This window comes from Gymnogyps californianus, chromosome 18 (genome assembly GCF_018139145.2).
Source record: "Gymnogyps californianus isolate 813 chromosome 18, ASM1813914v2, whole genome shotgun sequence".
In the NCBI taxonomy this organism is placed as follows: Eukaryota; Metazoa; Chordata; class Aves; order Accipitriformes; family Cathartidae; genus Gymnogyps; species Gymnogyps californianus.
In genome coordinates this window covers 6,036,590-6,050,163 of record NC_059488.1, presented here as the reverse complement: position 1 = coordinate 6,050,163, position 13,574 = coordinate 6,036,590, and the positions used below count along the sequence as shown (strand labels likewise).

General features: G+C 41.7%; 1 protein-coding gene across 1 annotated transcript; it reads right to left on the bottom strand.

The window, feature by feature from the left end:
• Positions 1 to 2,112: 2,112 nt before the first annotated feature.
• GLE1 (GLE1 RNA export mediator) lies at positions 2,113 to 13,109 on the bottom strand. The gene is made up of 16 exons (XM_050908074.1): positions 13,041 to 13,109; positions 12,279 to 12,503; positions 11,131 to 11,256; positions 10,726 to 10,874; positions 10,339 to 10,399; positions 9,802 to 10,056; positions 8,805 to 9,033; positions 8,196 to 8,311; positions 7,940 to 8,009; positions 7,440 to 7,582; positions 6,375 to 6,565; positions 5,766 to 5,895; positions 5,319 to 5,423; positions 4,250 to 4,332; positions 4,014 to 4,077; positions 2,113 to 3,310 (listed from the first exon to the last, which is right to left on the bottom strand). The coding sequence occupies exons 2-16, from the start codon at positions 12,483 to 12,485 to the stop codon at positions 3,242 to 3,244; spliced, it is 1,998 nt and encodes a 665-aa protein (XP_050764031.1). The 5' UTR covers positions 12,486 to 12,503; positions 13,041 to 13,109; the 3' UTR covers positions 2,113 to 3,241.
• Between the last annotated feature and the right edge of the window lie 465 nt (positions 13,110 to 13,574).

The window sequence follows — 13,574 nt, the reverse complement described above, 5'->3', positions numbered from 1 at the left end:
GCCTGCGCCCGCCTTTTTATAAGGCAGCCCGGAGATGACGTCAGCGCCGCAGAACGGTCTCCCAACCGGCGGAAAGGGCCGAAGGGCTTCGGAAAGAATCGGGAGCCGGGGGCGGGAAGGACCCCACCCACCCGAGCTCAGCAGAACTGCGGGAGCGGCGCATGCGAGCAGGGCCGGAGCGAGCCGAGGGGTTCCGGAAAATGCCGAGCGATTCCGGAAAGAGCCGAGAGGCGGGGCAGGGGTGAAGCCGGGGTGGGCGCAGGGCGCTTGTTCCCCCTCAGTAGTGGCGCGGCGTTGGGCCTTTGGCCGTTGCCTCACCGCCCTACGGTGACCAGCCTCGGACACGAAAAAAATACAAGATTCTATTGGGAATCAGTTAAAATGTCCGTGCAGCTGGGTTTTCTGCCCCCTTCTCCTCAGCCAGGGTCAGTTTGGGCTCTTGAAGGCCCGAGCTGCTGTGGCTGCAGAGCGCGGAGGATGGGTGACAGGTTTTACAATTTAAATCAACAGGCCAGACTCAAAGCAGCAGGCTCATTAGTTTTACATTATTAAAAATATATATGGGTAAGGCTGTCCTTTTGAAGCAGCATGCAGTGTCACAATCACAAAGAAGCCTGGCAAGGACAGAGCATCAAAAGGCTGCAAACACTTGACAAGAGAAATCTATTTTTGAAAAGCCGATGCATAAATTCAAAAGAAAATGAGCCTTTAGTATAAACTAGATGTTTAAAATAGACATGGCAAAGGCGTTCTACTCTAATATCTAAGGTTTTTTTTAATTTTTTTTTTTTAAGAGGCCTGGTAAGGCAGCAAGAACTTTATGGGATCAAAGTGGTGAGTGGGTTTGAGTGATTTTTGAGTTAATAACACTTTATTAAAGTACTTCAATGGAAAAAGCACACTTGCAGTGACATTGCATCGCCCCAACCCGTAGGACTGCCTGGAACTATTGTCTCCAAGGAAGAGTATGACTCACGGCAATTTTAATGCATCTCGTTCTGAATGCACAGTATTCTCACATCTGAGATGCTCTCTCTTGTCATATTTGATACAAATATGCACATGAAAATACCATGAATACGCGCATAAGACCTTATTTGCGCTGCATCTTCACAGCACCAAATGGCTATCATTCAAAACTGCTAAACTGACAAAAAACAGAATAGTGTAATACAAGTCAACCATCAGTTCAAGCAGTAGATGCAACCTTAAGCTACATCTAAAAACAAATATTGATTTATTATGATTCTTTTGAAGTGCACTCATTATTCAATTAGAAATTCTTATGAGTGTTTCTGAAACAGTATGTAAGTATCTGGATGCCCTTTACTGAGGCAGAATAGGATACCATGTTTGTTATTTATAAAAATAGATACTTAGATTCCCCCCACAAATGTTAGAAAACCCTCGTACCTGTCAGCAAAAAAGAAGAAAGCTATTGTATCTCATATATACATCATCAAATCACTCCTTGTGTTTTGGCACAGGCAGACAATTGTTTCTAACAGACAGTACCAATTACTATCTTGGCAAAGTGAGTCTCCAACATAATTGTAGATATGCAAGATGTAATCAAAACATCTTCACTCAGTATAAAAAAATGCAAACGTTTTCAAGTATACTAATGAAAGTTGTATTGCTTCAATGTTATCTGATAAAAGGATACTAGAAGGAGATTTCCAGGACCCCAGAAAAATCACCGGTAACACTAGTCTAAAGAATTCCGGAGTCAGTTTACAAAATATATAAACCAAATACAAATTTAACTTATTTACCAGTCAATTTTAAAGCCAAGGTTAAAGGTTTTAAAGGCCTGAATTCCAAAGTACATGTTACAGCCTTTTCTCAGAAATCTCAAGAGCTACATAAAAATCAAATTCAGATTCTCACATGGCCTCAACTCTGCTTTCTATAGCTTCAAATTGCAGTGCCTCTAGAAATAACAAAAACTGATCTGGTAAAAATAATAATAATTTTAACTTGCAACAGTGTATTGCAAAAATAATGCACTACTGTCTAGAACTCAGAAGCAAATTTTCTCGTCTTAGAGGCCACCAAAATAGTTCAAGGACAGTGCACCATAAATCAGAAAAATCTCCCATCACTCTGATCTCCTGAATTCACCAAGGAGCTGCAGATTTTCTTGACCATCCTTCTTCTATAGAAAAACCAAACTGCATCAGCTTCAGATTAAAAAAGAAAAAAATCAAACTTTAATATTAATTTAAACAGATTTCTAGAATGAACTATTCTCAGAATAATCCACCATTGGTAAAAAAGTATTACAGTACTTGATACACAAAATACCATAACATTGATAAGGAAGAAATCCATTCACATAACAAGAGCCCTTATGAAATGCACCTCAGGTAATCCAAGCATACCATTTCCCCCTCAAATGATGGCAGAACATCAGCAAAAGTGCTAGAATGAATGCACCACTTGGCCATTTTCTTTTCTTTTTTACATAAGAAAATGGATTATTAGCTTCCATCTATCTGATGGATAACGGAAAAGAATTTCTGTAGTTTGAGGAACTCTGCTCTTCCCTCATGACATTACTATTATCCATGCAAACCTTTTACAACAGTGAGTCTACCTCTCTTAAATAGAAAGTACTGCCTCTTGGAGCAAAGTTACATTCAACAGAGTTAAGCATCAACACTGCTAGGCCAAATGCCTTTACCAATCTCACTGTAGTTTTAAGATGTTGTTGAGACAAACAGGATGCAAGTACGTCAGCATAATTAAAACTGAATTATAAAAGACAGATGTAATAAATACAAAAATAAAGTTCTAGCGGTAAATTTCTGAGATTGATTACTCTGTTAAGACTTCATAAAGCTGTGAGGTATTTTCACTTCCATGAACAGAACAGCACTGTGCAAATTTTCAGTCCAAGAGCCTTTAATCTCTGAAGCTCAGAGGTCATCAGGGTACTATATTTAAAACATCTTCCGCATGTTTAAACATACAAAGGAAGTGTCTTCAATTTTCCACAATTTACTATACAAAAAACTTATAAAAATCCAAAGCAAGGAATAACTTCCAATTATTTGCAACAAATTAAACATGACTTTGTTCTGCCCAACATAAATCTTGATGAATTAAACATTAACAGGTTGATGGAATATTTTCTCCTTATTCCTCTACATACAAAATATATTTATTTTGCCTTTACATGTAAACAGGAAGCCAGGTCTGAAAGCACTGACATCCAGGGGGAAAAGTATAAACTGATTTATGATCTCCAAAAGGAAGACTGCAGAGCACCCTTTGGTAATGGAATTTCCTTCTGCTGTAGACATTCCTAGTGGAGAGAGAAAGACAAAGAACAAAGGAAAAAGAAATGTGTATCTTAATTTGCCATCTCTTCTCAGGAATTTTGATGGCTCTTACTGCACACATTCAAAGCATTGCTAATAAAAAGTACCAAAATTAATTTTGAAATGAACGTACAAATTCTGAAGCTATCATATTTTAATATCATAATTTAAGTCAACATTCACAAAACAATTTAAATAATCAAGTATTTTACAGTTTTACAAGCTTTCTTAAAAAAAATGCAGAATACAATGCTAAACAAATGCTACAGAGCGGTTCAAAGTGTCTACTTCCTCATGTATCTAATCAGGACAACAGATAAAAATAAGCAAACCACTGATAAAAAAATAGCTGTTACAGAAATGACTCAGCAGAATCCTCCTCAACCTGTACATCTCCTCTCACTGCAACTAGTCTCACTGAACTTCATTTATAATCAAAATACATTTTCACTGAGAAAAAGTAGATGTGAGGTAAGAAACAAGCGAGATGTTTGACATCGTAACTATCATTAAGGTAATTCAGTAACTGAGGAGTTACAGAAGACGGGTTACATCATAGTGACGGGTCTGGACTATCAGGTATGCTGCAAGCAGCACCAGCCTCAGTATCAAAATGATGCCTGTATCGAACGAAGGGAAAAAAACCCAAAACCAAAACACTTGAAAACTAAAAAAAACCTGCTTTACCTCCAAGAATTGCTTGAAACGCATTAAAGAGCCCATCTGTCCAGAGCTGGTAATTGCTTCAATTCTGCAGAAATAACAGCATGTTTCAAAATCTACTTAGAAAGTTGGGTTTGATTTACAAGTGGGTGTGCGGGTGAATGGCAGAGACTGGAAAAGATGGACGAGTCTTTTAATAGCAAACACTCACGAAGTAAAAAACAAGGATTATTTTACATTCCTAACCACAGATATCATACCTTGGGAAATAGTCTTCTCGGATAAGCAACATCATTTTCCAGAACTGAACCTGATACTGTTTCATGAGAGCGTTGCCACACACCTATGGTACAGAAATCCACAAAGATGAGGTTCCAGAACTGGGTTTCAGACTAGCATGACAACTTCAATGAACCTGTTCAATATCAACCACTTAATATTTTATCCAGACATTTAAAGAAATATACCTACAATAGAACAAGCAAATCCTCTAAATGCCATTACTGCTAGCACAAAGACCTTTTTTTCTTGTTGACTGTGTGGTGGCCACTGATACCAATTTTACGTTATTCTTCCTCTCACTCCAGTCTCCCTCCAAAAATAACACCCTTCCCTAATACCAGTTGCTAAGGGCATATTGTGGTCATTTCCCCACCTTGACTACTGCAGCGTGGATTCATCAGCTTTCTTCATGCAGTCAGTTTCCAGGACAAACATTCCTCAGACTTCCACCACTACTAACAGAATCCTCACAGTGTACTTCACTTTGTACTTCCTCATTTCTACTTCTTAAGTTTTTTAGAAGGCATTTGATAAGCATAGAAGCTGCTTGTGTTCAACAGTGTTTGTCTCCCCTGACTTCAGCCTTTAACTCTGGCTCTTATTTAGCACAGCCCTATATCCAAGCATATAGGATTCATATACATCAGGCTCTGTCCTTCTCAACCTGAAAAACCCATCCTGTTTTATGAAGTAATTCAGCTGGAAAGGCCACAGGACCTTCCTGCATTGTACGAACTGATGCCAAGTGCTTAGCAGACCTTATTCTTATAGGACCATGCAACTATCTTTAAAATACCAGGAACCTTAAACGGCACCAAATACAACAACAGAACTTGCATGTATAAAAACTTGTTTTTAAATCATTCAGCCCCAAAGCTGTATTTGCAAGAACGTGGAAATATTCACGTTCCTTTCTGAAGGAATAAGGACAAGTTAAAAAACCCCTGCTGTTAAAAATCACAATTAACCTTACCTCAGCAATCCCTTCAGAAACTAAAATGTCACCAATTTAGATCTCTTTAATCATCAGTAATCCACATCACTTACCTCCAGAAAATCAAAAAGAAGTGTAGCTGTCACATCTGCCAGAGGCTCCATATTCAACATCTGAGCAAGCCAGCGCCATCCATAGTTCAGCCCATGTGGATGTGTCTATAAAGCAACAAAAAAGCTACCCACCACTTGTTTTATGACTTCCAAAATGCTATTATAAAAACAGGCAGTTTTCTGATTCACTTTCTTCTTTGTAAAGTTATTTTACAACAGCCTAACATAAAACTTGATCATTATGAAAATATAAAGAAAGGAAGTAAAGGTCTACACTACAAATCACTTTGCATTGCTTTGTTGATTAAGGTTATGACCAGCTCCCTTCAAATATATTATGAGCTGGTTTAAGTTCAGGACACCTTAACTACAAATCAAGTTTACAATACATTTAATAGACTCTTGGGATAATAACAAGGTTCTAATTATAATGCCATACACGCATACCCCTTGTTTGTTTCCATAAGGCCACCGCAGTTGAATGATAGCAGCATAAAGACGAATCATTCCTGACATCCGTTTAAGAAAATGATCTTGCTCTTCCGTCTTAGAATCCTTAACTTGATATCCAAGCATCCTAAGTATGAGAAGCCATTCCAGTATTAGTACAGCAAAACACATTCACTTGAGTCCCTGCAGTTCTCAGCTTACTTTAAGTCAACTGTACTGAGAATAGGGATACTCCAAAACCATACAAGAGTTATTGCAGAGCCTGATCATTACCCTCTGGATCATATGTTCTGCTATTTTATACCATGTAGAATATTTAGGTTCTGTACTGGATATTTCAACTTGAATCAAGCTACGGCTATCAACTGTTCTTTGAGAAGGACGAGGAAGAAGAAGCAAAAGAGCACTTCCAAAGCTGAAGGACACATTATTCTCCAGGGAAACAGGGTCAGGGGAGGTGCACACTTGTGAGTGAATCTCCAGAGTCTATGCCAGCACGTCACAGTGCCTACGTAATCAGAGCTGAGGAAAAGTGGAGTTCACTCAGAAGAATACAGTCTTCACCCTTGCAAGGTTCATCCTGAAGAAGTCCAGTAATAAATTTACCTCTGATACTCTTCCATAGAAGTCCCCTCTTTCAACGCAGGGTAAAATGGCACAGAATAGGGGCACTTTTTGTGCAGATGAGCTAAAAAGAGGTCTCCAACTCGAGGGTGTATTTCCCAGATTCCTGAGGCCACCACAGCAATTGGGAAAGCTGCATCACGGTGAGAAGCTACTTCTTCTTCTCCTTGATTCTGCAGGGGGAAAAGGAAAGTCAGTCCCCACCCCTTCAAGCCATTTCTCAAGACAAAAAAATTCCTCTTTTTTGTGTAATTAGCCTCTACTAAAGTATCCTAATGTTTTCACGGCTACGTAGCCAACCACAGAAAAGCTGATAAAGCCCTATGTCCTCAGCTCCCACAGAGGATGACAATAAACTTTGGCTCAGGACAGAAAAAAGAGGTTAGCAAATACAGACACAAAGTGCAAGGCTGCACAGATATTTTCACTCCAATCAATCATTTCCAAATGTTTACAAATCAGTCACAGTTTTACTCCATGGGCTAATTTTTGCATATATTTGTCACTGCAGGGACAAAAGAAAGTTTCAAACAGCCCAGGTTTAGCAAATAAAGAATAGACAAAAATACTGCCAACTTCAAAAAGCAACTTAAACAACACCACTTCATTTCTTGGGAGGTGCTAACTACACAGCAGAGACAGAAGTTTGCCTCTTGGGCCTTAGCTTCCTCCCCGCCCCCCAATTCTGCCAAGATGTAAGGTTTTGAGTATATATACAGTTTTGTGATAGATCATAAATTAACTATCAACCTGTTTTCCACTAACACTGTACCTAACTAGTTCAGAATATGTAACATGTAAGCCTGGAATTTAAAATAGTTCTTCCTCCTAGAAGAGACAAAATAGGGGATGGGAGGGAACGAGAAACTAAGTTCACTTTTTTTTAATCCAAAAAGCACTTTCTCTAATCAATATGAACATTAATACATGCAAGCTAAACACCTAGTAATTTTGTTCTTAGTAGTTGAAGACAGAAGACAATGTCCAAAAGAACTTCTTAAAACACTAGCTACCTTTGCCACCCCAATAAAGAGAACATTTCCTCACCACAAATTTCTCTGCAAGTTTGTAATAAACAAAATCGAGACCCTGTGGATGCTGAGTCACTGATACAGTTCGCCCTCCACTCTGAACAGACTTTCCAGAGAGCAGGTTATTGATCTTGTCAAATATCTCTCTCAGCTGAGAGCCTGCAAATATACAAGGAATGTACAGAGACAGAAGATGAGGAAACAGCAGACAAGTCTTAACCAGACCACATCAGCTTCACAAAAACTAGACCTACATCCTGAAGGGCAAGGCACCTCAAACTGCATGTTTGCTACATCTGATTAAAGAAACTTAACCATGATGAAGCAAGATGCCTCTGAGGGAAGCAACAGACCTTCAAAACATAAGCACACACTGTGCTGCAAAGACTTGGACTGTATGCATACCAGCTTTCTGCTGTAGGGATAATTACAGAAACATTGGATATGTTGTGTCCTACTAAAATCTTTACAGCAAAAGGCATTTCAGTTGCATTGGGTTCTTGGCGTTTTCCTGACCTGCTATTCTAGAGATCTGGCTCACAGGGATCGTAGCTGCTTTCTGCAGATCTGTTTTTATCTTCTTAACCTGCAGAAAAAACAAACAACTTTAAAAACCTTTACAGACAAGTAAACTACTATGACAGTTTGGACGAGCAGACTGTTAACAGAGGCTGCTAAGTTCGAATTTTTTTTTTTTTTAAATGAAAGCTGTCCTATTTCCCCTAGAAATTGAGATAATCACTCTTCAGCAGTGTTAATTATTTGTTCATACCTCATTGTTGTCTTTGCAGTTGCTGATTCCACTGAAAGAAGCAACGCACTGCTCAGCAGCATCTTGAAGCTGCTGGTACCACTGCATGGTACTTTCTTCTGCCTTAACTTGAAGTCCTGATATTAAAAAAAAAATAGCAGAAGACTAAGAAAGGCTACGAGAAGGTATGTTGTCACAACAATGAGATTCCAAAGTAGTATTTAGCCTAACAGTAAAAGAGTGTGTAAGGAGGGAAAGGAAAGGAAAAAAAACAAAAAGAAAGAAAAAAAAAACAACCTGTCCTGGTTTCAGCTGGGATAGAGTTAATTTTCTTCTTAGTAGCTGGTACACTGCTGTGTTTCAGATTTGGTGTGAGAATAATGTTGATAACACGCTGATGTTTTAGTTGTTGCTAAGTAGTGCTTATCTTAAGGATTTTTCAGTTTCCCATGCTCTGCTAGCAAGCAGGTGTACAAGAACATGGGAGGGAGCATGGCCAGGACAGCTGACCTGAACTAGCCAAAGGGCTATTCCATACCATAGAACGTCATGCTCAGTATATAAACTGGGGGGAGTTGGCTGGGAGGGGCGGATTGCTGCTCGCGCATCTGTCAGCGGGTGGTAACCAACCTTCCTTCCGCTGCTTTCCCCCTGACTGCTGTGCAGGGGCAGGAGTCTGAGCCTTCATCTGCTCTTTTTTCAGTAACTCTTTCTGCTTTTGTCTCTCTTCCTCTTCATCTCTCCTCCTTTTTTCTTCCACAGCTGCAGCGATTTCTTGCTGCATGCTGGATATCAACCCTCGCATCTCCTGCAGTGCTCGTTCAGTATTGGCCACATCTACTTGAGTAGGGAAACCTCTCTATCAAGAAAGAAAGGAGGTAATATAGCATGAATCTTTTGTTCCACTCCTTGTAGACCAACGGCAAGAGCAAGGAGCCTTTGAAGCATTAGCCTTCACATAATCTGGGAGCCAACTACGCATTTTATCCTCTCTGGTGAAAATATCTTTTTCTCCTTTATTTGTACATAACATTGGTCGTAACATTTGTAAATAATGTTAGTCCATGACTAGATCTCACAAGATCTTGGACAACAAAAATTAGTAACACACCCCAGTGCAAAGCCTAGACAGTTTCCTCTGCAAAAAGCCAGCTGTGACAAGCTGAAACAGAGAATTAGCCTTATTATAGTGTTTTATTTTTCAAGGTTTGTATCCCACCTTTACATAGAGAAAAAAAAATTTCAAGGAAACCTAGTTACTGCAAAAAGGCTTACGAGTATAGGAGAACCATAATGTGTTCAGTATTTAACAATTTATGAACCACTCTGCTTCCATGGTTGTCTCAAAAAGGAGCTTTACAGCATCAAGAGTTTACGGTATTTTGATATTGAAAATTTCTCCTGTAGAAATCCTCATGCATTTTTAGAAGCCATTTTCAAGAGAACAGCTGAAGTGCCATAGAAAAGAATTCTCCTTTTAAATTAGATGCTTTATAGGATGACTACCTAAAAACATTTCTGTGACATCTTATTTAACGGCCTCATAACAAGCTGCCTTTGAAGACAAGTACAGGAAGCTTTCTGAAGGAATGACAACCAAAGTTAAGAACAACTCTAGAGCCCCTACCTCACTTGTGGTGCGGATGAGTCCGGACACCAGCCCACAGATCTGGTTGCCACGATTACTGTACGCAGACAGATCGATTCTTGGCAAGTCCTTGTGTCTATAATTGGGATCAATCTGCTGGTTAAGCTGCAGCACTTCCTCCTGGATGGAATAAAGGCGACGCAATCTTTCCTGGCCCTCTTCCTTACGCAAACGCTCCAGCTCTTCCTGACGCTGCCTCTGCTGCTCTGCCTCACGCAGTTTTAGGTTTAATACCTGGGGAGAAAAAGACACAAGAGACACAAAATACTTAAATAACTCCAGCTTTACAGGTCCTTCCTGGTCTGACGACTCTAGCTTTACAGGTCTTTCCTGCTCCTACAACATATGTGCCTTTACTGCATTTCCACAACAACGCAGCAGGTGTCTAGGACAGCACCAGAAAATACATTCTCCCTCCAGGGGTGCCACGTAAATACAAATATATCAATTGGTCTTTCCAGTTCCCACCGAGTAGTCACGGTCTTTTATGAAAGACAACTCTTACACGTCTCAGACCTTTGCTCTGTGTCGGTGTTCTTCCTTCAACTTCTCTTGCTGTCCCTGAGCCTCCTTTGAGCTATAATACACATAAAGACAGAAGAACCGTATTCAAGACGTGCACAAGACAAAATACAAACAAACACACAGCAAGTTACTTTTAAAATAAGCCAAGCTAAAGGAACTGTAACTGTCACAAATATAGTCTTTTTCTAACCATTGAAACCTCAACAGTAGCCAGAGATTTACTCTGAAAGATGAACAATAACAGGATAGTTAATGGAAGAAAAGCAGCAGGTGAGATTTTCAAGCACAAGTGACTAGCATAGAATTGTCAGGCACAAGAATTAATCCTCACTTTGATTAAATGCTTTAATATTTTAAGGATACCAGAGCTAATCTCACCTCTTCTCCATTACTTCTTGCAAATCTTGGAATTCCTGATGCTGCTTTAGCTCCTTCAGTTCATCAAAGCGCTTCAGTTGTTCACTTGCCAGGTCGTACACTGCCCTCACCATCTGCTCTTGCTGCTCCTGCCGTTGCCTTAGCCCCTCCTGCAGATTGCAGAGGTGCCAGAAGCACCACAATGTAGTAATCATCAGAATTTGGACAAAAGACAATACAAACTAAATTGCCCAAAGTGGGCCAACATGGTCTACTTGGGGTTATCCTACACTTTACTCTCTAAAGTTTAGGATAACTTACTGTCGTGCTACTTTTACCAGAGCATTGTTACATCTGGTTGTGTAGCTCTCCTGTGATTCACATACACCCTCAAGTTTTTTGGGTTTGTTTGGTTTTTTTTTTTACCTTTCCTTTCAACCTGTGCATCTCTTCATACATCCGAATGCAGCCTTCAACTTCTGTAACTTTAGATGGCAGAGCTGCTGGAAAGACTTCTTGATTCATTTCCAGCAGACTAAGATCATCATTTCCCTGCGTGGGCAGCATATAAGCAAAATCAGTGACTGAGTATAGTACCAGCAACTCATGGAGGAAACCAGGTAAATCAAGTCTCCTAAACTGCATATGATTTGTAGAGAAACAGACAAAGGAGCCAACCAATGTACAACTTTTTAGAGTAGTTATATACCCCAGTAGTGTAGCCTCACCATTTTGAGTATCCTCCAGCATGTATATGAGGTTGGGATAATTACTCTTCCCAGTCACTACAATTGGGAGATACCAAGAGCCTATAGGACATCCGCGAAGGCTAACTGTCAGACTCCCCATGTTCTCTTAACATTCAGTGAAGAAGTCAAGACAGGTTTATACTTTGAATCATTCTTCAGGAGGAGTCTTTAGGCTCTCTCTTATAACTTTTATCAGATCTTGCTGCTTCATTAAGATGTTTTCCTCACAATATATTTCTTAAGTCTCAATGGGGCCAAGATGATGCAAAACTTTGCTGTTCGGTATCATTGTTATGTGGTGAAGTCATCGTTTAATGTATAGCAATGGACATTTGTTTTCTCTTCAGTTGATGAAGATCAACTTCATTGCCTCCACAACTCAACGGCTCATTGCCTAGCTTCCTACCCTTTCGCCTTGTAAAAGAGAGCCACAACACATCTAAGTCATTCAAAGACTCCAGAGAACCCAAGGGGGTTACTCACGGACTCTTACAACAGGCCTGACCCTACTCTGTGACCTTATCCCTCCAAACGGATGAATCCCATGCTGCTAATCCATATAACTATAAAGCTCCAACTAAGTTTTCCTTAGTTATGGTGAAAAAGGGAGTTTGCTTTTGGCCTACTATGAAACATTATTCTATGAAAATCTTGTTAATACCACTTTTATCATCACCTGTTTATCCTACAAAAAGTTGAAACTAGGCACATTTTTCCCCACAAATTAACAGAGCACAAACCAACCTTTATCAGACAATTTATGGCAGCAAGTTAGTATATTTTTTCTCACAGCTGCTCACATATGGATTATAATCAGAGAGCTACCTTTGTTTCACTTGGCTCTGTAGATGAAACTGGTGAAGAGCCCTGGTGGCTAGCAGACGTGATCTTCTCCAGAGAAGATGACTCGTTTGTGAGGGGAGTGGATTCTTTAGGTGTTGAACTTCTGGAGGGTGCAATTTCTTGGGCTGATTGCCCAATCACTCTGTCTAGGACCCAGCCAGAATAAGGGGACAGCACAAGAGGAGACATGCATCCTTCCAAGATATCCTAGAAAGAAAACGTTTTCTGTAAACATGAAACATATCAAGAAAGCAATGAAACGTTAATGAACACACATTGAAAACATTTGCACAGGTCAGCAGGTGCTTTATAACTGCAGCTCAGTACCCCATTTACCTACTTCTGTGCCTTTCAACACTCTTTCCGGGCTCTCCTACTTTTGCAGGACAGGAGGACTGCCACGCTTGAACCTTCTGCTGTAACACCTCCTCCCTAAACCCCGCACTACTTAGCCAGTACGAAGGAGCCAGGACCCGACCTGCTGGAAGGGGAGCAGAGGGGCCCAGCCGCTGACACGCGAGGCGGAGAGGGCAGCAGAGATACCCCAAGGGCGATTTATATCTCTCAAACCCCGGCTCTTAACGAGACAAGGAGTCGATGTATCACCGCCGGGCCAGCGCTTGGAGGGACGAGTCACAGACCCCCCGCCTCAGCCGCCCACAGGACGCACAGACCCCCCGTGAGCAAAGCGGGAGCCGCGGCAGCCCGGGGGCTCCCAGCCGCCCGCGGGGAGGGAGCCCTCACCTCATCCTGGAGCCAGTGGCGGCAGTAGCTCAGCCGGCCCTTGCTGGAGGTGCGCAGAGCCGCCAGAGTCTCCCAACGGAGCTGCCGCGGCTGCATGGCGACCCGCTCCGACGCGCCCGGCAAACGGACTGACCCCACCCTTCCGCTTCCGGAGCGCCGCCAGCCGCTTCCTGCCCTTCCTGCCGGCTGCCCCCTGGCGGGCAGGCGGGGCTCTGCCCCTCCCCGCCGAGCGCCAGGACCGCGGGTTCGAGTCCCGCCGGGGGAGGCTCCCGGGGCGGGGAGCGGCGGCGAGGAAAGGGGCAGGGCCGTGAAACAGCGGCAGCTTCGCCGCTTTTCCCCTTATTTTGTGTATTCTCGCGGAGGAGCCGCGGGAGGGAGGGCTGGAGGGCAGCCTGCACTGCAGCATTTAACCTGCCTCGCAGGGGCAGGGAGAGGCCACCACCCATGAAACATGGAAAGGGTGTGGGGCGTAGTTGCCTGCACAAACACCCCTGGTGTGTGTTTGTTTTTTCCCAAATAAGGGCCAGAAGACCC

Excerpts from the sequence above, each read along its gene's own strand:
- GLE1 (XM_050908074.1), bottom strand. The coding sequence starts at position 12,485 with ATGTCTCCTCTTGTGCTGTCCCCTTATTCTGGCTGGGTCCTAGACAGA. Across the intron at positions 8,010-8,195 it reads ACTGCAAAGACAACAATGAG|GTTAAGAAGATAAAAACAGA; the intron begins GTATGAACAAAT and ends TTTTTTCTGCAG. Across the intron at positions 4,078-4,249 it reads CGAGAAGACTATTTCCCAAG|AATTGAAGCAATTACCAGCT; the intron begins GTATGATATCTG and ends TTATTTCTGCAG.